This window comes from Pezoporus occidentalis, unplaced genomic scaffold (genome assembly GCF_034315485.1).
Source record: "Pezoporus occidentalis ecotype Australia unplaced genomic scaffold, CSIRO_AGI_Poc_V1 ctg102, whole genome shotgun sequence".
NCBI classification, from domain to species: Eukaryota; Metazoa; Chordata; class Aves; order Psittaciformes; family Psittacidae; genus Pezoporus; species Pezoporus occidentalis.
This window is the reverse complement of record NW_026912801.1, coordinates 1,519,817-1,544,645: the sequence shown is the minus strand read 5'-3', so window position 1 is coordinate 1,544,645 and position 24,829 is coordinate 1,519,817. Positions and strand designations below refer to the sequence as shown.

Genomic DNA, 24,829 nt, shown 5'->3' with positions numbered 1-24,829 from the left:
AACAGGCACAGGAGCATGAGATGCTCTGAGGAAATGGGGGGGGGGGGGCTTTTAAGCACTGTTTGAAAGCCTCCACCATCCTGCAACTTAGCTTCGAGAAAAAAAACCCTGGTGACAGTGTCCCATTCCCTGCGCTCTCCTTCACTGCTGAATACATTACATTTGTTTTGAACATTCTCAAATGAGCAGCCCTATAAAACCCGCGGTGTTAAAGAGGAACGCAACCGATAGAGAAAAACATTTTTCGCCCCTTACACAGCTCTTGTTTTAAAGAGCTACAGGGTTGTTCTTGTGCAGACATGGGAAGAGAGACTCCTGATCAGATGCCCCAAGAGCTGGGTGCTCCTTACATTTTTAAAGGGAGAGAAACCCCCTACACCTATTCTGACAGTTACGGATGATGATTCAGGAACGATGGAGAGCCTGTGCCCAAGGCTGAAATTCAAGACTTGCCCCACGTTTTCAAGCTGTTGGATCTGAGCTCTCCATTTCAAACGTGTGCATTTGCAAGCACAGCTCCGTGCTTGCTGCAGTACAGGGATTCTTCACGAGGCACTTGGCTATTTCGGATGGGTTCAGGCTCTGTCTGATTCAGCAGCCCACCCGAAATAGCCATCAGAGAGCTGTGGACCGTAGCTGCCACACGGGTCAGCCACCAGTCCCTGCACTGAGACAGGATGGGCACAGAACTGAAACTCAACCAGTACCTGGTGCAACACCCACCACAGAACAGGAGGAGATGCATGACCAGATTCAACCCAAGATCCTCAGCTCTCACACTTGCTGCAAGAGCCTCTACATGTGTACATGACTTGAGGGATCTGAGAATTCCCTAGAGAATATATTCACTTTTTCATCAGACCTCCCAGAAAAGAGCGGGCTGCGCCTGTGTTAATGTCCCATTTACCTTCCGCATCCTTAGGAGACTGTAAAACTGCTGATCTGAGGCTATCTGCAATACTAAATTTAGTCTCTCAATTTGTTCTTCTCGCCCCTCCTCGTCAACAGCTGAGCTCTGCCTGGATCTGTGCAGGGGGTGTGAGGAGGGTTATTATTCCATGTTATTAAAACAGACTGCTCCAGCCCTTCTATTCTGGTAGGTAAAAGAATCCACTGAGCCCTTAGAGGACCCCATGACATCAACCAGCCAAAGCTGGAGCACACTTGGAAAGTCTAAAGGACAGAGTTTTCAATAGCTGCGAGCAGCGAATCATGGTTTCGGGCGTTTCTGGTTCGGGTGACATTTCATCTGTATGAAAAACATAAGCCATGATTAAAAATCAGTTGAAGAGACATGAATCACCTTCACAACGGGGTAAGGACTGTATTAGCCATAGGAGAGCAGCAGGTCTCCTGCCTGGGGTGTGCACCCCACGCTGCGGCGATGCCTGGGCTCCCAGGGAGCACACCAACTTGTGCTTGTTCTTTCTCTCCTCAGGCTCCCCAGAACACGATGCTCTGCAGCACTGCACACACTTCCCAGCTGGCAAAAGGCTCACAACTGTATTTTAATTAAATAACAGCGTGTGGGTTACACACGGCCTCTCTTTACTTCTTCTGTGGTGAATCCACGCGTCTTTTTATAACCACCAGCCTCCAGAACATAGCTCGAACCATACAGATGTTCTATAATTGTCTCAGAGCCACTTCAGCAGCAGTCTTTCTGGCTGAGTAAGGGTTTGTTTCTGAACAAGAACAGCACAAGATGATCTCCTGCCCTTGAAAGCTGCTAGTGATTATCTTGAGCCGCAGCCACCCCGGGTCTGTCGAGGGTCTGCAGCTTCAGAACACAGAGCACACGCAGCTAACTGGCACCGCACAAGGGGCAAATGGGACCTCATTATTCAAACATTGCTGGATGCTTTTATTATTAACATCAATTCCACCTACAACTCACAAACACAACCCTGCATAAAGAAGTAATGATCCCTATTTTACCCCTTATTCAGTAGAAAAGAAAATTCTATGGTTATATTCTATTTCTCAAGAGCTTTTTCAGCTCATTTTGAGCTTTACCTGTTCTCAAATACATGTAATTATGCTAATGACTATACAGGATAGAAAGGTCAAATGAAGACAGGCCTGCGTGTAGCACAGCACACGATGGACCTGCTGTGGGAGGAGGTGGAACCCACAGCTCAGCCCCATGAGGAGCGCGAGCCCTGCGTGGCCATGGATCCCACCATCACCACCACCTCCTCCCTTGTGGTAGCACTGGGGTGCACGGAACCGGGAGGGCAACCCTGCTGAAACACCATCAGAAGGACAGCGGGGATTAGTCCACACCTCGGCTGAATCCCTGGGTGATCCTTTGCCAGCAAAGCAGATGTGACAGTTTAAACTAACGCTGCCCATCCTTCTCTAACCAAGAGAACAGTGTCGGCTTTTCTCTTGTGGGACCCTCAGTCAGAAACCCACACACCCATCGCTCCACTTACGTTAGCAATTATTAACAATTCATGCATTTCTGAAGTGCTTCCTGCAAGCCATCACCCCACATATGACCAAGTACTCGCCAAGCTCACAACAGCTTCAGTCCCATCCCGGGCCTCTTGGTTTGTCCAGTCTCAGCACCACGAGGAGCGAAGCCTGGCCTTGTAAGGCTGTCCTGGGCCCGCATTCCACACCGACTCTTTCCGTTTCATTAGTAAGAGAACTTAATTTAACCGCTTGTGTTTGACATTATGGCCTATTTAAAGACACACAGCACTGTGCTGGGCTGAGCTCTGCAGCTCCAGACTCGGTTACCCCGTGGGCTCCTCAGACACTATATGGTTTTTTATATGCTCTTTATTTCTGCCCCTGTAGTTTCTACTTCGCCACCTCAACTGTCATGTCCGCAGAAGGGCCAACAAGCATTCCGAACCACAGGCTGGATTTCCCACATGAAACATCCCATCATTTTTACAACATCACCTTCAGATTCTCATTTGAAGGGAAGAGGAATGCTGCAGCACTCAGTCACCTGAAATGCCACGTAACATTCCTGAGGCTTCCCAGTGAGCCCCTGCGAACCGCTCCAGCCACCCCACATCTGGCCCAGGCACAGAAGCCCCACAGCTGGAGCAGAGGTTTTCATCGTGTGCCAAGGCAAGACCGAGCGGGCTGCTTAAAACCAGTTTTAACTTGGGAAAAGACACGGCGCCCGAGAGTGGGCAGATGGGCTCTCTTTGGCTCTCCATACACAAAGAACAAAAGTGTTTGTGTATCGAGCTGCTTTCTTTACAAGGCTCCTGCCAACCCGCCAGCGCTCACTCCCCCTTCTCCTCTTCAGGATGACTCGCCGTTACCCAAACACCGTGACAGACCCCTGGGTGCACTGTGGGATTAGCTGGCTTTGGGGAAGGCTGACAGAGGCACAAGTTTCCATCAGGTTATCAGGCTTCCGGGGAGAAGCTGTCTGCGTGTGCCTGCCAGGTTAAACCTCCCGTGGCTGGCAAGCAGGCAGGCTTGGAGAAGTGCAGGCGCTTCCCCTGCTCCTGTCAGTGAGCTGTCACAACTGCGCACCGAACACCCGCACTGCACAGAGCCTTTCATTGAGGGCTCTGCTCGCAGCACGCACTGAGCCCCTTCATTTACGTCTAAAGGAATAGGAATTAACAGAGAGCTGAAGTTAAACAAATGGCTTATATCGAGGTGCTGGAATTGCTGGGGCTCCTGCACCTGCTTTCACTTGACAGAGTTCCAAACCCGGCAGAACCTCAAAGCCGTGACAAGCTGCTCGGCGCAGGGATCACTGTGACATCCTTCGTCTGAAACAGAAATAAACCTTGGTGCAGGCGGGATCTGTGCTGAGAGCAGGAACAGATGATCCCATTCACACCACCGCATCCACCTCCGTCCCGAAGGCAGCAGTCCCGACAAGGACCGGAACCATCTACAGCTTGACATCCTTCAGCCTCATACCTTCCCCGTATCGCAGGCTGTGAACACAGCCTGGGTGATAATGTAAGGACCTCGAGGTTATCCCAGAATCCCGCCCTGGTTTGGGTTGAAGGGACCTTAAAGCTCCTCCAGCTCCAGCCCCTGCCACGGGCAGGGACCCCTTCCACTGGAGCAGCTTGCTCCAAGCCCCTGTGTCCAACCTGGCCTTGAGCACTGCCAGGGATGGGGCAGCCACAGCTTCTCTGGGCACCCTGTGCCAGCGCGTCAGCACCCTCACAGGGAAGAGCTTCTGCCTCAGAGCTCATCTCAGTCTCCCCTCGGGCAGGTTCAAGCCATTCCCCTTGGCCTGTCCCTACAGGCCCTTGTCCAAAGCCCCTCTCCAGCTTTCTTGCACGCTCCCAACAGACAGTGTTGGGGCACCACCAGCTGGGATGCAGGTACCAGTATGCCCACACCAGAACAAATTCATAGCACAGGCCCCTGCTGCCCAGGACACTGACCACAACACAAGCCTTGCTTCCCCTCTGATTTTGACACACTGTCATGTCTACCACCCCAGAACAACTGATGCCATGGACTCCCAGCCAGTCACTAAAGTAAGTTCGCTTCTTCCTCCATCCTTCTTCCCATTGGCTGTACCTCACTTTCCCATCCCACAAACCCAAGATTCTCAATGAAACCTCACTCAGCCAAAGACGAAACGCCTTTGTGGTTGTGTCAGGTTTGTTTGTTGGGGATTTGTGTTCCTTTTCATGGATAACTACAACTCATCCAGATGCCCAGACTGTTCCAGCCACCCCAACCACCATCAGCAGGCTGTGGGCAGCACAAAAAGGGAAACAAAAGAGTGGACAGGGTGTTTTAGCACCAGGACTTTGCACAGTGAACTCTCCCGGAACCTCAACCATCGGTTGTCTCAATATTTACCCTAAATATTTGTGTTCTGCTCCTGCTTTCGTTTTCTCCTGATATGAAGCAAATGAACTCACAAACACAGTTCTACCTTAGGCTTATCCAGAATTTAAGTCAGCTTGCATAGAACGTGACATTAAAGGCATTCCCCTTGTACACACAGAGGCTGAAATCCCATTTCCAGGCTTTTTTCTCACATTGGGCTATTTTAAAAGCCCACAGAGGCCTCATAAACTATTGAGCAAGGAGAGGCTGCAGCAGCAACAGGTCCTGCATTGTGGCTTGTCCAACTTACACAAGCACCCATTCATACCAGAGACAAAGAAAGGTGCTAAAGCACTTCAGAAGGTATCTCATCAATGTAGGCCAAGGCTGCCAGATAAGGAAAACATTAACTGTGCATTCCTTGTTTTCCTTACAGAGCAATGCTTATGATAAGAGAAAACACATCAGTAACTCTCATGACTCTCCACTTACTTGTTTCTATCTCCCTAAATAAATCTTATCATTCTACCACCATGGTCATCCTCGATGGGATCAGTGAGAAACTGCAGCTCCCCATTTCCCTGCAACCAAAGCAAGAAGCCAGACATCCCTTTTCCTGCACAAATTTCTGTGCCCTTTTACAGTACTATGGGATTATTCCAAGCTTTTAAATACAGGTAATGGTGAACTATAGCTTTTAACCCAAGGTTTTCAGCCATTTCACTTTAAACACGAATATCAGCAATAACTGCAAAAAACAGAGTGCCAAAAGAGTTTTCTTTGGGAAACGTTAACCCTTTTGTCCCCCCAACTCTGTTTCTCTTGAACTAAAGAAAGGCCCCATTAAACATCCTGAACATGCACAGCTTTTGTACCTTGAATTGTTTCAGCATAAAACAAAGCCATCAACGTTAAAGCTGAGGGAACAAGCTAAAAATACCCTGTGCTGTTTGAAAGGCCACGGCAGTAATCATTCAGCACTTCCCTTCTATCTCAATGGAGGAGGAAAAACTGAGAAGCAAAACAGAAACAGGAAATTCCAACAGCACAGATCTTCTGGAAAGCCCTGAAAACATTTGCTTTACATTTGTTTACATCCAAAGGCTCAGGCCAAGCAAAGGATGGGGAGTTGCTGGTTTCCATTTATACAAATAAGAGCCCAGGATGAAAGTTCGCTGCTGATAAACACTGCCATCCAGATACCAGACATGTCCTCCAATGGGGGCTGGAAACTACAGCTGAGTTAGCTACAAGCTTAGTAGCAAGCTAAGCACTGGCTTTAGCATCACCTAAGAAAAGAGGCTTTGGAAAACCAGGAGCTGTCCTACAATAGGGGAGGTATCTGTTGTCAACATGGAGCCTGATGTGAAACCTATCCCTAAGGAAATGAAGCTGTTTGCACACTGAAATGAAAATATGGGTGTGTAAAGAAGTATAAAGCACGACTGACCGCCCTGCACTGCTCCTGGGAGCAGATGCATTGTTCTGATCCAATGCACCATCTCAGCATGGGCCTGGCGCAGTCTGTCCCAAGGTCCCAACATGGGAACAGTTACTTCTCCATCACCTAACCCAATGGACTCTCACATCTTAAGCACAGGCAACTGTGTTCAGCTCTGGGGCCCCCAACATGAGGTCTGATGGCAATTTCCATTTCTCCCTACAAACACCTTTCCATGCATCTTTCATCTCCATCAGCCACTTCCTGATGGCAGGAAACAGATCAAGTACCAGGCACATGTTCCTACAATAGGTCCTTTATCCATTTTATCTTGCCACATGCCATTTTTATGACAAAAGCAATAGCATTTATTTGCCATGGCTGTGGGACCTCACACGTATACATGGTTCCATTACTTCTTGCACTCTTGGCTCTTGCTGCCTCCTCCTCCTGTTACACAGAGCACGTCAGCCCCACATACCTGCTGGAGGGTGGCCCAGCCACAAGGGCTGATGCTCCCACATCCTTTGGTGGGGACCACAAGCTGGCCAAGTCCATGCTTGCATCACTCCAGGAGTGGCCTTCACTTCCATTTCCTAGATTAAGTGCATTATTTCTTGCTGGGTCTGGAACTTCATGGAGCTAAAAGGTTGATCTACTGGAATTCCTCCTGCGACCTCAACCAGGTTTGCTCTATTTCCTGCCCTCAGGAATGCTGCTGAGCTAAGGAACAAATCCAGAAGTAAATCCACATCCGACATCTGCAATCTCCAGCCCCAGCAATCAAAACTTGCCAAATTAGGTACTGTGGTTAGCAACTAATCTATACTGCAGGCATTTATCAGCCCCAGCCATGAATCACTACAGCAAATACTTCCAAGCATCACTCAGGCGCGAGAATCACCTGCAGTTACTTAGGAGAAGCTCTGCAGCACAGAACAAAGTCCTGCATCTCCTGAGGGAAGCCCACAACAAAGACCTACTTTCCCCCTGCTCCCGCTGCTCTCCAAACTGCTGCTTCCTTTCAGGACAGTAAACACGCACTGGCTGCGCGAACAACTCGCAGGCGCTGAAAGAATGGGAACAATAGTGGGAACTTGGCTGTCTCCCAGCCCCAGGAACATGGACAACAGCATGGGAAAGCAGGAACTGAGTCACAACAAGTCTGCAGCAAAACATGAGTGGGGAGGCAGCGGTTACCTCTGCTTTGTGTGTAGAAATGAGCTTTAACAATCCACTTCCAGCCGCCCGTCGGAGGCGTACGCACCCCTTGAGGCTCGTACTGAAGGGGAAGGGGCAGGCAGTGCCCAGCTCCAGCTGCTCCCAGCCTGGAATGACACAGTCATTCCAGAACAGGTCTACAAACGGCTGCCTCTTCCTGAGCAGTCCTTATTGCGCAGAATTAACCTAGAACGCAGGCTTTCATCACAGCGTTTGATGGTAAATTAAAGTGAACAGCACACCTGATGGCAACAGCCTGTCCCGGATCCTGCCCCGTGTCCCTTGTGCAAGCCCGGAGTCATGGCAGGATGAGCGGCCGGAGCCAGCACCCGGCCTTGGTGGCTGAACAGCACTCTCTCGTGTTCCTGCCGGGAATGGGCTTCCCTCCGTTCTCTGCTTGCTCTTAGCTATGACACAAGTTAGAATTCCTCTTCCACAGCAGCTTCCAGCAATCAGGAAAACGTCTTTCCAGGTATCTCCATTTCCTGTCTGCAAGGCAGATTTACACCCCAGACACTACCTGGGTGCGAGGGATTCGTAAGTGTCCAGGAAAAGGCACGGGCCTGAAACACAACTGCCCCATCATCAGAGGTAAACCTGTAACAGAGCAGACGCTGCCCAGAGGAAACCACAGGCAGCACACACAAGGGGAAGCCACAGAGCACCCGCAGCACGTGCCTGCCTCCCTCCAAGCAGGAATAACCATTCCCACAGCACACAGATCCACCATTAGGGTTTCCCTCCATCCCCCTGGAAATGCTGCAGCAGTGACATGCGATTGCCAGGGCTGTTACTGAACTGCCACTTCCTCTGGAGTCACCCGGTACCCACCCTTTACAGGCAGCAACAAAACCTTGGCAAAACAAGCTTCACATCTTACCGAAATGCCCCAATTTCCTTTTGATTTTGCAATTACTGTTTAATGACTGCTCATAAAGAATAAGGAAGTCTTTTAAAACCATCACAGTGCTGCAGGGCAATGTCTCGTTTAAAACATGCCATTTTCCATTGAATGCTTCCAGGATGCAGCAGTTGGATGCTATTTGAACAAAGACAAGTGCCAGGTTGGGCTGAAACAACCCATCAGGAATGGTACCCGTGTATCAGGAGACTCACCACCAGCATCCACAGCAGAAGGCCAAAACTGAGCAACCCACTTCCATTCCAGCTGTATCACAGTATTATGTGTGTGACACAGCTGCAAGACTCCCAAGAGATTCACTGCTACTAAGAGGAGGACAGTGAACTTCCACAGGCTTTTTGCACTTCCATTGTGTTAACTGGGAGCCAAGGCCACCCTTAGATCACACCTATGATGTTTTCAAGGCATCTTCAGTCCCTTACCTGACCAAGGTACTAAGAACTGCGCAGGCACAGTTCACATCCTGACACCAACCCTTTCCTCCCTGCGAGCACGGCAGCTCCTGTTCACAGTCAGCCAATTCCTCCCCTCCGGCACCTATTCTGGAAGAGATCCAGAGCTCCCCTATCTCCTGCCAGCTCTGCCCCCACTGAAGCCTGGCCTCCACTCACCGAGCCGGCTTATGTTACCTGGTTCTAGCTGTGACACAGATCGTTGCTATCACAGTGCTCCTCCAGCAGCCTCAGACACAGCATCAAAGTTGCAGCAGCCCACAAACACCTAGGGCAGAGCAAGGATTGCTCACAACTTTGAGACAGCTATAGACAGACCTGCCGGGGCCCTCCAGTAGTGGCTGTGTCCACAAGCAAGCCAAAAAAGCTGGTTATTGGATAAAGGGCATTGCAGAGGAGCAGGAAACCACCTTCGTGTGGTGCAACCTGGCATGCTGACCAGCTCACGGTGTGACTGGTGCAGGCAGCTGGACACCAGACTATTGAGCTGCACTTAAAGGACTTCTGCAAGTCAGACCTAAGGATGCCTTTTATCAGCTGCAGCAAAGCTCCTCACCATCTGGAAAAGGGATGATGAATACCCCGTGTACCCTGGAAAACACTCAAACAGAATAAATATAGCACACGGTCACTGCAAGACTGACACTTGGATATGTAATTACAATAATGAACCAATTAAAGATGATGGAAGGAGCTCAGCTAGGAGGAAGTGCATGGCAGAGCAGAGGAGGAAGTGATGACGTGGAGCACAGAGCTATGATTCAGTGCCTGAACGTCAGCTGCCGACCGCAGCGCAGTTGGTGACCAGTGAGCAGCGCTCTGGCTTCACATGTATCCAAAGGGGTCCAAATAACACCTCTGCTCTGTAATTAAAAACACGCCCGAGAGCAGCCCAGCCGGTGTGGCTTCCAGGTGCATGGAAAAGCAGCAAGAGGGATCGCTGCTCACACCGGCTGATGGAAAACAGCCAGCCCCAGGCAGGCCAGGCAAAGGAACAGAACACCCCCAGCAGCCTATGCCAAACCATGGTGGTGTGGTTTAAACCTGTCCCAAGGCAGGTCCAACCACCTTACAGTCCCAGCAAGGGCTGCAGACAAACCTAAGAGGCAGCCCAGACCCTTCTTCTCCCCATCACTGCACGATCTTGCTTATATGCCACACAGGTTATAGCTCACAGCTCCTCAAATCTGAATGCTCAGAGCCAAAGAAACATCAGTTGCTGAGAAATCCTCCCAACAAGCAGCACATTTACAGTATGAGAAGACAATTTACTGAGTGGTATTGAAGAGTCCTGCTCTTCCCCCTCTCCAGGAAACACCAAGCAACCTGTCCAAACCCAGACTGTGCTAATCACACCAGCCAGGAACTTCCGGATTCTGGCACAGCCATCCTGAACACTCAAAGCCTTCTGCAGGGATCTGCATGACCCATCAGCACTCCTGGCCCTCCTCTTTCACTGTTCTTTCTTTTGCTCGCTGGTACAGTCGCAGCCAAAGTCCTCAGGAGCTCTCATTACCCATCACAAAGTCCAGTGCTAGGTGCTGGTCAGGAACCTCCTCCTCATCTATCCCATGTCAGTGTTACACACGGACATGAAGCGAGCTGTGGTACCTCAGAGTGCTGCAGCATCGTGGGTGCAGATGACCCAGGTTTGATTAGCTTGCTCTCCTCATTACTCCAACTGAAAAGAGATCTCTTGGCTGCATGGCAGGACTGAACTCTGCCTGTATCTAACACAACCCACTGAACAAAACAGGCTTCACCGTGGGCAGTCCCCACTTCCCACAGGCTCAGGCAGAGCACAGCAATGCTGTGCTCAAAAAAACCTGAGGATTCCTTTTGACACTTCCCTACACAGACATCACAACATTACATATCATAGATCAGGAGAGGAATTGCCAAACAATGAGCAGACAGCTGGCACTGAGTGTGGCCACTGATGGCCAGCAGCTCCATCACTGCGCAGGAGTACCACAGATGCGCAGCAGGAGAGATGCAACCTATTGGGAACTCAAAACAGGGCTTTTAAAATGCATTTTCATTATAATGCTTTTTAATTAAGAGTCACAGCTTCTTCAGGCATGTCCATCTCATGAATAAGGTATCTTAGCTCTCCAGGACAGATTAAGTAACACTTGACAACCAACCCCAACTTCTCTAGTTACTGCTGATAAAAGAGAGAACTGATACCTCCTTAGTAGCCTTCAGCTGTAACATCACCAGAGAAAGCGACTGAAGACACAAATGTGCTTTTCCCTTTGTATTTCTTTTATATATATATTTAATATTGTATTGTCTTTCCAATATTTTCCTACAACGTATCAGGAGTGGACACTAAAGAAAACACCTTAAGAAACGCCCAAGGCCCCTGAAAGAGCCTGTACACACAGAAAATAGAACACACCGGTCCTGTTAAGAGACTAAAACTGCCCAGTGTGAGACATGACCCCCGTGAGGCTCTGCATTGATCAAACAGCTTGGGTTAGGTTAGGGTTTTTTCCTGGCCTTATGGAAAATCACCAGATAATGTGAAAGCAAAAGTACTTGGAGATCTCTTTCAGCGTTCTCACCCCAGGGAGAACATCCACCCCCTCATCACACTGAAGTCGGATACATCATGGTCATGCTTTAATAGGCAGTTTAAAGACAGCTTACCTCTTAAAAACATAGCCAAATAAAATCAGAAATGGCCACAGACTTCCATGGGTTGCAGCACTACAGCCTCCAACAGGGACAGACCCACTTCTCTGAGCATTGTTTGCTCTCCCAGCTGCAAAAACTTTGCCTTGGCAGCCCCAGCTTCGCTCACGACTGCTCGCAGCACACACAAGGAAAGGATTGTAAAATCCAGCTCTAAATGTGGGAGGCCAGCTCTTTGCTAGTTTCAAAACACGCCAGCAAACAGCCAACATTAAAGGGTTTAGCGTGTCAGTGCTGGTTACATGGATTTACAGCTGAAAACGGCGTGAGATTCCCGTGAACAGCACAAGGGAAGGAAAACCGATGTTGGATGTGCACAGAAGAAATTAAAACATCAAGGAATTAGGTTCAAAGTAATAGAGCATCTATTCACAACGCTTTACAATCACATTCATCTTTTATGAATGTGAAAATATCAGATAGCAATCCCCGGGCAACAGTGACCCTTCAGAGGCTGCAGCCTGCACAAGCAGCCGGCCAAAAAGAGCTTTTCACTGAGGGCTCTTTGGAGAGGAAGCGCTGCCTGAGACAGGAGAGACCCAGAACAGCCAAACTGAATACACAGAGCTGTGAAATCACACCCTGCTGAACCAGGGGTGCTGCTGCTCGGCCCAAAGAACAGGCAACAGGGGAAGGAGCACCCCTCGGAACAGCACTCGCTAGAGCCCAGCTTCCAAACACACAGAATGGTTTGGGTTGGAAGGGACCTCAAAGCCCATTCAGCTCCAACCCCTGCCCCAGGCAGGGACCCCTTCCACTGGAGCAGCTTGCTCCAAGCCCCTGTGTCCAACCTGGCCTTGAGCACTGCCAGGGATGGGGCAGCCACAGCTTCTCTGGGCACCCTGTGCCAGCACCTCAGCACCCCCACAGGGAAGAGCTTCTGCCTCAGAGCTCATCTCAGTCTCCCCTCTGGCAGGTTAAAGCCATTCCCCCTTTCCCTATCACTACATCAGGAAGAGTATTTCTAACACACAGTAATACTAAGCTACAACTGCTATGGTTAGACATTAACAAGGAAGAAATTCCAGTTACTAGCAGGGTTTTCTGAGGCGCATTCAAGCAGTTCAGAGTCTCATCATTTTAAGTGAGTATTAAAGATAAAATAGCCTTTCTCACCCAAAATACCCCCCAAGTTCAATGTCACTATCCAGCTACAGCAGAACGAAACTCCAAAGTCAAGCCACTGCTGCATGTGAACATCCTCAGGATCTCTGAAAACAGCTCCAAACACCCAACTTGGCAAGCACAACCGGAGTACTCTTACCCACAGGTACTGCAGCAGCTTCAGCAGACGGGGACAGTAATAATACTCCATCTTCCACAGCTAAAGTTCACGCAGAACCATGGTGGGCAGAGCCAGGCTCCTGCTCCTCCCCGCCTCCAGCAGCAGCTCAAAGCAGACCGGTGGGCTGAGAAGCAGCAGGAATGCTGTAGGGATGGTGTGTGCTGCCCGGCCCCACGTCACCACGCTCTGCTCTGTGCCTTTAACAGATGCTGGGGCTACTTATAAGCAGTAGCTGAGCTCCCAGCACCATGTGACTTCACCACTCGCTATTTAGCATCCAACTGCTCCGACCTCTCCCTTCTCCGTAATCCCGAGTGTGTTAGGCTGGAATTAATAATAGTACTTTGGGTTTCGTGCTAAAGAGCCCTTCATCTGCAGGGAAAGAGAAGCTTCTCCCCCCTCTCTGCTGGGCAGGCTGGGTTATGAAATGCTGCTAATGGTCGGGGTTGCCAGCTGACCTTATTTTCGGTTAACGTAGACGGAAAAGCAAAAACCACATGTGAAAAGAGCTCCTGCTTTAAATATGAAAACGTCTTTTGTGAACCAGAAGAAACAGACACAACAAAGTGACTTTTTATACAGCACTGGAACGCTCCCAGCAAGTGAATACTACCAAAAAAGGAAGCAAGCCTGGGCAAACCCCGTCCTTAACCAACACCAGCCTCCCTCCTCCGGGCTGGTTTTAGCAATGGGAAGCAGAGCTGAGTGGCTGAAGGGTGGTGGGTACTTGTGGAGAGCAGAAAGGAGAGTGCAGCACACCTACCTGCTCCGGCTTTGGGTGGGAAAAGGCAAGATAAGTGACTGGAGCCAGTCCAGCGAGGACCCTGAGGGCTGCTCCCGCTCCAGCTCTCACCTTTCCCTGTGAGGGACAGCACAGAGGGGACACAAACCCCTTCCAGGACACCACAGCCTCCTCTGATTGCAATTCTGGGTCTTTTCTAGTCTGGATTCTTATCTAATCAGCACCTGGAAGATCCTGCAGAGCTGACGAGTTCTTTTCACCTTCTTCCACTTTCCCACACATGGCTTTCAGTGCCTCTGTGGGCACGGGGATGGGTGAAGCTGCAGTACTGGATGAGAAGGCGTGCTTTCCAGCAGGCAGGAGAGCCCGGCACAGGCAGACCGGGGAAGTGCTGACCTGTGCCGAGCCCAGCTACGAATTCATCTGCTCGTGTTTAGACAATATTTATCTTCTCTCCCTTGCAGCTCCCTTCCAAAATATTTCCAAGAGTCAGCTCATGATTTCCTTAAACAAATCCTCCTCCTCCCACACACCACATCTTTACATGGATACCACATCTTCCCCACCAAAGGACAATGGGACAAGGGGAATGGCTTGAACCTGCCAGAGGGGAGACTGAGATGAGCTCTTAGGCAGAAGCTCTTCCCTGGGAGGGTGCTGAGGCACTGGCACAGGGTGCCCAGAGAAGCTGTGGCTGCCCCATCCCTGGCAGTGCTCAAGGCCAGGTTGGACACAGGGGCTTGGAGCAAGCTGCTCCAGTGGAAGGGGTCCCTGCCCGTGGCAGGGCCTGGAGCTGGAGGAACTTTAAGGTCCCTCCCAACCCAAACCAGGCTAGGATTCTGTGATTAAATAAATACATTAAATGCATAACCAGGGCCTTCACAATAATTCATGCTTACACCAGCTCTAGTACCAGAGTGCTCCATTTGAACCACACAAAGCAGCAATTTTGGTTCTAACCCATAGTTGCATGAAAGCTGCTCTGTTTGCAGATGAAGGCACAACCCCTTCAGCCCAATACAAGCGCAGTTACTCTACTGAGGGGCTGAGCTGCACAGCACATTCCTCAGTTTGTAATTCATAAGACTCCTATCAGTCTTGATGACCTAATCAGAAGCTGAGGTTTGTGACTCAGGGTCAGGGAATTAAAGATGTGTCAGCTGTGATGGAATCCTTGTGATTTATCAACGGCAACCCTTGAAAACACCTTCTGAAACCCAGGTGGGTCACCACAACGTGGTGCAGTCACAGCGCGCAGGAGGGAGCTCAGCCTCGAGCTCCAACACGACCACAACGGCTCTCTCCACCAGAGGGAAGCATTGAAACGTCCCAATGACAACAGCGCCCACACAGCAAGCCGCACACCAAGAACTTCTCCGAAGGAAAACAAAGGTTTCACCCTTGCTGCCAGAAGAAACAGTTCAGTTTTACATCATCTTCTGTGATACCCATGTGGAGCTTTGGAGAGCGTGCTGAGCTTTTCACCTCCCAACCACTTCACACACACAAAGGCCTGGCTGCTCCTGTTGCTACCCCTGCTCTGCACAGCAAATACGCCATGGTCGAGCTCTTCAAAGCAATTCCAGTGGACACTGGACACTGAGTGCTCTCCCTCAGCGGGGCTCACAGGCTTCCCTTCTTGCTTCAGGCTACGCTGGACAAAGTCAAAGGTTTACCCTGAGTAACCTCACACTTCATGACCAAGGTGGAGAATAAGTGATGTTTATGCGAGCACAGCACCTGAAGAGCTCAACCATCTCGGCACTGCTGCTGGCAGCACCTTTCTCCCCCATAGTCTGTCTTGTCAACCTCATCTTACACATCTGCACCATAAGCTGATGGCATTTAACAGCTCTTAGGGATCAAATGATAATCACCAACTTTGTAAGTAACCCAAGTCCCCTCTAAGATGAAGACTCAAGACGAGAATGGGAAGGACAAGGAGAGATGAGCCTTTTGATACCTTCCATGAAGTTTTAAGACTAGAACTGGAACACTAAAAGCCTGTTATCAGGACTCCTATTAGGAAGCTTTTTACAAAATACTTAGAGGTTTCCTTTTCCTTCATTAGAAGGGACAGAAAGAACTCACTCAGCTCCTTTCCTTTGTTATCTTTTTGCCTACTCTCAGCTGAAGGGCTGTTAACAGCAGCGTGAGTAACTACAAAACCAGCATCCTTGCAAGGAGCAATACTCTCAGTCACCACACGAGTGTGCAGCAGACCAAGAGGACAGATGACCTTGGGACAGTCAGGCTGGAAACACCCTTCAGTCACCCCTTTCCACACAATCCGAAGAGCTCTGTCAAGACGCGGGACACCCGGATTTGCAAAGACAGCAAAGACGTGTGTGTGGAGTTACAACAGAGGATACCCTGAAGCGACTACAGTGTTACTCCAGTGTATCAAATCTGTTTCCACGCACAAGGGTAAGAACAAAACCATCAAAACCCCCACAGCACTTGCACTGCTTCCAAACAAGTTCTTCCAGTAAGGAAGGATTGCAGTGGCGGCACCAAGGTCCCTCTTAAAACTGCAGAGTTCTGTGCTGCTGCTGTGGCTTCAAACCCTTTACTTTCCACACAAAATTCTCATATTTTACCTATGCAACTTTTGGAAGATCCAGGTTTTTGCTTTGTATTTCACACCACCTGCACACCGGACACCATTTCCCAGCAGAAAATTCCACTGGGGGCTGAAGTCAGGACATCCTCCTGCGGCTTAGGAGAACACCACCCAACAGCTCTAAGTGGGACTTCACCCCAAAGGACAAATCAGACAACCCAAAACGTCAGCTGTGACCCTTCACATAAACAGTTCTGTGTGGTGCTCACAGAACAAACCTGAACTGCCATTTTCCAGGCCCTGACACAGTTCTGTCTGTGCACTATTTCAGCTTTCATGATCCAAGCTGAGAGCCCCCACAGCCACGTACCGTCCCGTTGTCCCTTCTCTCCTTGTAAAAGCTGTGGTGGCTTCTCTGGGTAGAGACCAGGGAGAAGTCTGCTCCATCTGAACTCTGCTTGCTCCACTCTCTCCTCAAAGCCTGCGTAAAGAAACGAAGAACAGAGGAAGTTCAAAGCTGAAAATGCAAAATGAGAGAACATCACAGGCATCAGTGCTCAACGTGTCACCAGTCAGCATCAGCAGGGAAGTTTCATCTACACCTGAGGGCCATTCATCCAGTCAGAATACAGAATGGATGGAGATGAGCTCTTAGGCAGAAGCTCTTCCCTGTGAGGGCGCTGAGGCGCTGGCACAGGGTGCCCAGAGAAGCTGTGGCTGCCCCATCCCTGGCAGTGCTCAAGGCCAGGTTGGACACAGGGGCTTGGAGCAAGCTGCTCCAGTGGAAGGGGTCCCTGCCTGTGGCAGGGGTTGGAGGTGGATGGGCTTTAAGGTCCTTTCCAACACAACCCAGGCTGGGGTTCTGGGATTCCATGAATTTGCTTCCTTCAGAAAAAAAAGATAAAATTAAAACCAACCCCAGAAGAACTCCAAGCTCACTGCTGATACTTGCAAAATAAACCCCAACTGCTTCTCAAATCATTACAGAACTGCAGAGTTAACAGTTCAACATCCTAGCGTTGATAACATACACACACATTTGAAAGCTTTTTCAGGCTCCCCATGGAAACATCAATATTTATACTCTTGAAAGAATCTAGTCCTGGAGTACAATACAAATTCCTCAAGAAACACAACCCAGAGGACAGGAACTCACTGGATGGCCCTGCTCACTTGGTGCCAGGTCCCAGCTGATGCTGAAAAGCTCTGGGGACACCTAATAAGAGCTTCTCGCCACGTCCAGTGTTAGCTCCAGAACACCTGGACACCCCATGTAATACCTTTTTATCCTCATAGAAGAATGACTCTGACCGAGCTGCCACCCTGTGCTTCCATCCGCTGTCGGCTCCCTCCAGCGGGAAGCTCTGCCTGGATGGGTGCAGATCCTTCCTTGCCCTCACTTCCTGCAGCAGGAGCAGATTGTCTTTCCCTTGGCGGCTCTTTTCCGAATAGGACCGTCTCAAATCCGGGGGTGCACTTCCTGAGCCAGAGGTAGAGCTCTTCCAGTCAGCTTCGCTTTTCGCATGGGAAGAGTCATCCTCGCACGCAGTCTTATCTGCGCTGTCTTTGCTCCTCACTAGGGAGATCCTTGCTACGTTTTTGCTCCAATCACCTCCTGGAGACACCTCCAGGGACTGCTCTTTTGTGCCCGACTTCTTCTGTAAGAGGCCATCGTCTGCCTTTATGGCCAACCTGGAAGCAAAATTCACTTCCACCCTTTGGTCTGCACCAGCGGCGCTGATGGGCTGTACCTTATCCATCACCAGTTTTGAACTGTGACTCCTGGAACTGAAGTTCACGTCTTCATCCTCATCGACGATGAACGTTTTCTTCCTCGTGAACTCCACAGGGGAGTTCACAAACTTATCTGGACTAAAGCTGCTCGGATTTCCCCAGTAAGGAGGAAGGAACTTTCTGTCTTTGGACTTTGGTTTATCCAATTCAGGGCTATGGGATTCCTGTTTCTCTTTGCTCTTTTCAGTTAGAGTTAGTTTCTCTGGCCTGTTGTACTCCTCTGCACACTCACCTTGTTTGTTGTTAACGGAATAGTGACCTGATCCCTTCCAGTCTTTCCAGCTGTAGGAAGAAGCCACCCTATCCAACTCATTTCTCTTGTTCTTTGATTTCTCCCTACTCAGTGAACTTTGTTCTTCAGAGAGCTTATCTTGAACATTACTGACCTTCACGGAGTCATCTTTGTACTCTGCCATAAGCGCATCGATATCGAGGATATGGGACCTGTAACCATCCTCAGCCTTCCTCCCAGAGAAATCAGAGTGATTCTCACTCCGTGTCTGGGGGGCTGGCTCATTCTCTTTAGGTAACTGTGCAAAACGCAGGGGGGATCTGGGCTCAAGGTAAGAGGAGGCTTTTCTTCTGCTACCTTTGAGATCAGTTTGAGCTGGACTTTCCAGATCCTGTTTTAACAGGAGAGCATCAACATCTATAATTTTCTCTTTAGAACGATCCAGCCCTTTTTCATGGTACTGTTGGTGATCTTTTGTAGACACATGAAAATTACCAAATGCAATGTTCTTGGAAAACACACCATCTTTGTGGTCGTCTTTGCCCCAGTCCCTGTTAATATGCACTTCTCGTGAGGATTCTCTACAGTTTGTACTCCTCACGTTTGCATTTGGTTGCTGCAAGGGAGGTTTGGACCTTCCAGGAAGACCAGGGTCCAAATTAACTGTTGCTCCCTCACTTGAGCTAGAACTTGTTCTGGTTTCACTTGCATTGGGAACACAAATGAGGTTTTTCTCCTTTTTGTTCTCAGGGACCTGGTAAGTCACTGCGAAGTAAGTTGCCTTTGGCTCAAAAGGAGAACTCTGGTGTTTCAAGTCATCATCATGCCTGCCAAGAGCAGCTTGGTTTGCCTCGTCCCCTTCCACCCCTTCTTTGCTTTTTTTGCTTCTCTTTTTAACCAAGCCTTCATCCAACTGCAGTGAATCTGTCCTGCTCAGCCGCTTGATATTCTCAGGGGTGAGCCAGATGACTTCTTCTGTCTTGATGGAATCCTGAGGCAGGGTCCTCCTCCTCCACCTCTCAGAAATCTTCAAGTCAGAAACGCTGCTTCTGCTTCTCTTGACTTTCTCCTCTGGATCTGTGGCTCTGGTTTTTCCACTGCTTTCACGAGCTGGACCATCAAAGCTGAAGTCTTGCTCTTTGCGTGTGAAGTCTAGACTTTTCCTTAAACCAAAAGCCCTGGGCTCCTCTTTGTTAATGGTTAGTGCTGTTAGATCAGCCTGGGGGTTACTGGATGATGTACTAAATTGTCCACCTGAAAGCACAGAGGACTGGGCCCTGTGTTTATTGACACTTGTTGAAGTAACTTCCCAATCCAAATTGGTTCTGAATTCATAGCTGTCTGTCCCTCCTGGTCTAAAACTCCTTTTCTCAGAAGAGGATTTCATCACATTAGACCTCTCTGTTCTATCCAAGGAAGAGGCCTCACTCTTATCGTTTTGAATTCCAGAATGCAGCTTGTTTGCTTCTTCATTCGTTCCCAAACACTTACTTTTGTTTGTGGAATAGGGCATTTTCTCAGCTGTTAATACTGGACCAGTCTTATCAGAATCTTTTTTCTGTTCAGGTAAAGTGCACTCAGTGGGTTCTCTCAAAGCAGCCTTGCTTGCAAACACCTTTGTGTCTCCAGCTTCTGAAATAACACTATCTTCTTTCAAGTAGAGAGTTTTACTACTCGTCCTAACCAACTGACCGGGGTGCGGAACATCCTCATCGGTTTTATTCTCCTTCACTGACGATTTTCGGGTTCTGAGAGTCACAGCCTTTTTCTCCGGAGCCATTGTAACGGCTTCACTAAGAGCTCTCTCACCGCAGGTCTGGAAGATTTCATACCTTGGCTCTATTCTCTGGTAAATCACAGAGCCCTCTGCAGTTTTAGGAGCGAGCTTTTCACTTTTCTCAACCAAAGATCTTTCCAAGAGAATTCCTGAAGTCATTTTCTTCTCTTCACTTGAACAAGCTGGTTTTCCACTTTTCTCTCCACCTGCTATATGTTTTGATAGATCAGGCTGCTTCTGATGCTCCCTCTTTACACCAGTGGTTTCCTCTACTTCTCCCATCCATGAGCGTCTGCTGCGCCCTGAAGTCACCACACTGTGCTTTGCCTCAGGCTCCTCATTCACTTTCAGAGCAGCATCAGCTCCAGGGTGATCAGCAGCGACGTTATGCCTCTGGACGTGATGGTCAAACATGGTGGCGCGGACAGTTTTAATGTAGGTCTTTTCCAGAGGTGTGCTTGGGTTTAGTTTCCTTTCCAAGCTGCTTGTGAAGGAGACAGAGCTGTCACTTTGCTGGGGAAAACGCTGACTGTCTCCAAGGAAGCTCCTGCTCCTCTCCAGCTCCGCAGCTTTATGTGTTATCTTCACTACCTGCCGGGGTTTCCAAGGGTTCCCAGCAGCATGTGCCTCAGTGCAATCAGTGCCATGCCCAAGCTTGATCTCCTTGCTCTGGAACAGGAAAATCCAACAGTTAGGAGAGTCCATTGAAAAGGTGTGTAATAAAGCTTACTATAAAGCTTACTATAAAGCTTACTTGCACCGACTCTGTGCAACATGTCTGGTTGTGTTAAACGCTTCCATGTTCTCTGAACACAGAATCCACTCAGACCAAGGTAACTAAGCAAATGTGTAGCTCCAGCTCCTGGATCCTGATTGTAGCAGAATTATCCCACAGCTCAATTTTTCCTTTTAATGCAGAAAAGGAAAGGTGTGTTGGTACCCAAGACTCTGAGCTCCTGAGCACAGATTCCACAAGACAGTTTAATCTGTGGTCAATTTATACCCACAAACTCCAGAGAAGACAACACATGCCAAAATAGTACAAAACTTGAGAAGGTTCATAACCCCAGCTACCACAGATCCACTCAGCACTGAAGACTTCCCTACTTGATCAGCGTGTCCTAAAGATAGCCTCACACCAGTAAACCTATTAGGATTATGTCATTCTTAATACTCTCAATACCCATTTTCAAGTCACTGATTGATAAAGACCCACAGGACAGTGCTCTCTGCCTTCCAGACCAATGCACACCCAGCTGGAGAGCACACTGGCCTGGTGCCACTTTCTTACCTTTGGGGTTTCTGGTGTCTCACCCATGGAGTCATTTCTTGTTTCAGCAGGCTTCTCGGGCTTTGCTTCCCAGCTTGAGGTCGGACTTGAAAACCTAAACCAAGAGATTTCTGTTACTTCCTTAACTCCAGTGAGTTACTTAGCAAATACACTGGTAGAAATTAGCCAGTAAATCGTGTTTCTTAAAGGAGAAACATCAGCATTTCACAGTCAGCAATGGTGTGTGGTGGTTTCATCGTGTCTAGACCAAAGGATTGTTGTTCCCCCAAAAATGGTTGGTTATGCAGCTGACTGTATAGTGTAAGCTTTAGAGATAATGAGGCACAGTGTCTACGGTACCAATACTCTCACGCCTCAGGTAAATACCTTTATTTTGATCCCAGTGTTAAAAGACCAAGGTTCACAAAGCAGGTCCTGCTGAGAAACACCCACTGTGTTCATCACACGAAGCACATCTCCCTTGCACAACCTACACCCATCACTTTTCTGTCCTCCCCCTGTGATGACAGACAATCTTGAGCATGGATTCAGGATAGTGGAGGGGGGTCTCACCAGAGCAGAGCAGAGGGGGAGAATCCCCTCCCTCTCCTGCTGGCCCCAGTTACCCAACTTAGCACTGAGAGAATACATTTATCGTGGACTAAAGCTCTTTGTACTGGACAGGATTTTTGCTCCTTTGGGTGGGTGTATAAAAATAGCAGATCTCATATTACTCTAATGGCACTGCTCAGGGCCACAGCTCAGGCAGCAGAGACATCATCGATCTTCAGGCTTTAATATGACAGCAAAATAAGATTCCTGTCTGGCTGAAAACCCGATACTCTGTACTGCTGGCAGAAACACGGGAACCATCCTTCTGCCTTCTAACAGATACAGAAGCTTGCAGGCTACAGTGCTCACCTCGAGATTCTAACATGCATGAGATTTTAATAACATACAGTTACAGCAACAGGCAGAGGCCACAAAGCTGGCAGCATTATTTCTGCTGTTCTTTGCAGCTACTGATGGGGTCTCTTTCATTACATCTCCTACTTTTTGGATAGGAAAAGGTGGCAAAGGGCTCAAGAACAACAGTATAAAGAAGAATTACATTTAGTGGGACCAAAAAGATCGGTTTTCCTGTACTGGGGGCACAAGTTCCTGAATGAGGGGGGCTGAGGAGGATGAAACAGAACTGCTCTGAACTCACAACTTGCTGAAGTCTGCAGAACGTGGTCGCGCCTGCAGTGACCTGCGCAGGTTTCCTGCCTTGGCCTCGGCAGGTTCTGTCGTCAGCTCCTTGATTCTCTGCTGGATGCTCACACTTCTGCTCTCCTTCTCAGCCGCTGACGGGAGCAGCCCTGGATCCGCTGGGGTACCGGGAGTTTCGGGAGTGAACAAACTAATGTGTTTTTTAACACTACCCCTTACAATGGCGTTCTCCGTTTCTGAGGAAGCTGCAGGGCTTTCGGAGCCTGGGATCATACACACGTCCTTCTGATCCGGTCTTTTCACCCCCTTAGCAGCTCTGCTTTCACACGGGCTTTCATGGCTCCTTTCCGAGCCCCGCGAGTTACTCGTTAGTTCTGGTTTTGTCTCAGTTTGTTCACTTTTAGGTTTAAGCTTTGTCTCCCAGATGTATTTTCCATTCTCTAGAACACCAATGTCCTGACTACTGCACTTCGGAGTTGGTTTGGAAGAAGGGCCTTTATTAAATTCAGTTTCTTCAGGTTTCGGCCTCATTTCAGCTGGATCAAGACAGCCCACGTCAGTAAAAGATGTCATCAATGCATTCTCCTTGCTGTCATGAGATGGACAAGTCTTTGTGCAAGGAGAAAGATCTTTCTGTTCAAACTTTGCTGTCAGGTCCATGGACAAAGGCCTGGGTTTCGTAGCCCAGGATTTCTTTGTAGGAGATGTCTCCTCAGCAGCTTCCACAGTGCGATGCTTTTGATCCCGTAACGATTCCAGGAAAATAGCAGATACTGGTCTTTGTTTTGGCCTTTGCTGCACATCAATGGAGACACCAGCTTTTCTGCTGATGCTATTTGCATCATCGTTGGGCCTCTCCCCTGGATGAACTTCAGAAGCATCTTTTTTTTCACCAGTTTTGAAGGAGTTCCAGGAAACTGGTCTGACACTGGAGGAAAGCACTATCTGCCTATGGAGAGACCCTTCAGGACTCCTGCACGTCTCTGATGGTTTCTCCAGCTTTGCATTGCACTGCAGCTCTTTTGTTTGCATAGTAGTAAATACTCGGCGGTCATCAGCAGCCCTTTTCTCCTGGGCCAGGCTCACCTTTGCTTGCTCTGTGCCTGCTGCCTCAAAGAGAATGACAGTATTTGCACTGGGCCCAGTGTAGAAGGTCATGTTTGTGACCACTTCGCTGCCAGCCTTACTTTCATCGTCTATTGCTTTCTGATCTACTAACGGAGGAACGTTTCCACTCAGTACCTTAGCAGAAGATGTTTCTTCAGGGGCCTTTCTAACAAGACTACTTGATCTGAAAGCTGGAACGGGTGGCTTTACATTTGCAAAAGTATCTGAAGATTTCTCTTTAGAAAAGGGCTTTGGGAAGAGCCTTGGCCGTGATCCCAGAGATGGCATCGTTGCAGATCTCAAAGTGCTCCCGAACTTGCTCTTCTCTTCCAGAGTCAGTGATGCTGAAGCCTCCTTTGCCTTGCCAGTTGCATCTGAAAGCACACTTACATACACACGCTGTGATTTATCCTCCTTTCTGATCTCATTTAAGTCAGGCACTGTCGTCAAAGACGCCAAAGTCGAATTTATTTCTACTCTTGTTGCCATAGTTGTAATTACACATTCAACAGAACTGAGAAAATCCAACAAGGAAAAAGGACCTGCAAAACAAGAAAGGAAATGCAAGTATTGATGTGGAGTCAGCATGAATATCAAATAACATCATTCCAATTTAAATTCAGGCAGCAGCTAAACTCAAATTAAGGTGCCTTTCAGATATGCTGCTTATAGAGTGTATCACAAGGACAGACATCCTGCTCCTCCTCCCCTAGAGGAACAGCAACACCATTATTCACTGATCAGACCTACCAACCACAGAATACATCGCAAAACCTATAAGAGCTCTGCACAGAGCTCCCCATTAGTAAGTTTTAAGGGTTGAGATGTTTAAAAATAAAGAAACAGATTTCTTTTTTCAAAGCAAACATCTCAGTGTTGCCATGCAAACATCAACTCCTTCTGAAAACACAAACAGCTGCTCAGCTGCATTGAGGATGTACCTGCAAGGTTGGTGTGTCTGAAAGTGTCATTTGTGACCTATTAGCTAAGGCCTAGAGTTAAACAACGGAACAAATGCATCTCCAGAAGCTTTGCTGCCACTTACCGTAATCTGCATTTTCTGTTGGAACCAATCCATACAACCGGGTTCACTCCTCATCGTGAGAGCAGGGTCCCGGTGCCCAAGGTGACATTAAGAGCAGGGGAAGGGATCACTGCAGCAGCACTGCTCAGGCCTCTCCTGCACACAAACAAAGAGCTTCAGACTCCAGGGTGGCACAGACCCAGACGCACACAGGTAACACCACGAGACAAAAACCCTGAGCGTTCGAAGGCAAAAGAGCTGGCTCCCATGCGGGAGCGTAAACCCACCTCATTTAACTGCACGCA

At 48.9% G+C, this 24,829-nt stretch overlaps 1 protein-coding gene across 2 annotated transcripts in view; it reads right to left on the bottom strand.

Annotated features, from left to right (window-relative positions):
• KIAA1671 (KIAA1671 ortholog) overlaps positions 1 to 24,829 on the bottom strand; it is a 66,227-nt gene that overhangs the window by 21,720 nt on the left and 19,678 nt on the right. The window contains exons 2-6 of one of the 2 annotated variants that reach the window (XM_062615819.1): positions 24,546 to 24,680; positions 22,392 to 24,042; positions 21,203 to 21,296; positions 17,389 to 20,580; positions 16,479 to 16,589 (exon numbers count right to left, since the gene is read on the bottom strand). In XM_062615819.1, the coding sequence (XP_062471803.1) occupies positions 16,479 to 16,589; positions 17,389 to 20,580; positions 21,203 to 21,296; positions 22,392 to 23,989 (4,995 nt within the window). In that variant the 5' untranslated portion in view covers positions 23,990 to 24,042; positions 24,546 to 24,680. Of the gene's footprint in view, positions 1 to 12,782; positions 12,976 to 16,478; positions 16,590 to 17,388; positions 20,581 to 21,202; positions 21,297 to 22,391; positions 24,043 to 24,545; positions 24,681 to 24,829 lie in introns of those variants that run through there. The other variant, XM_062615838.1, reaches the window with a different exon arrangement.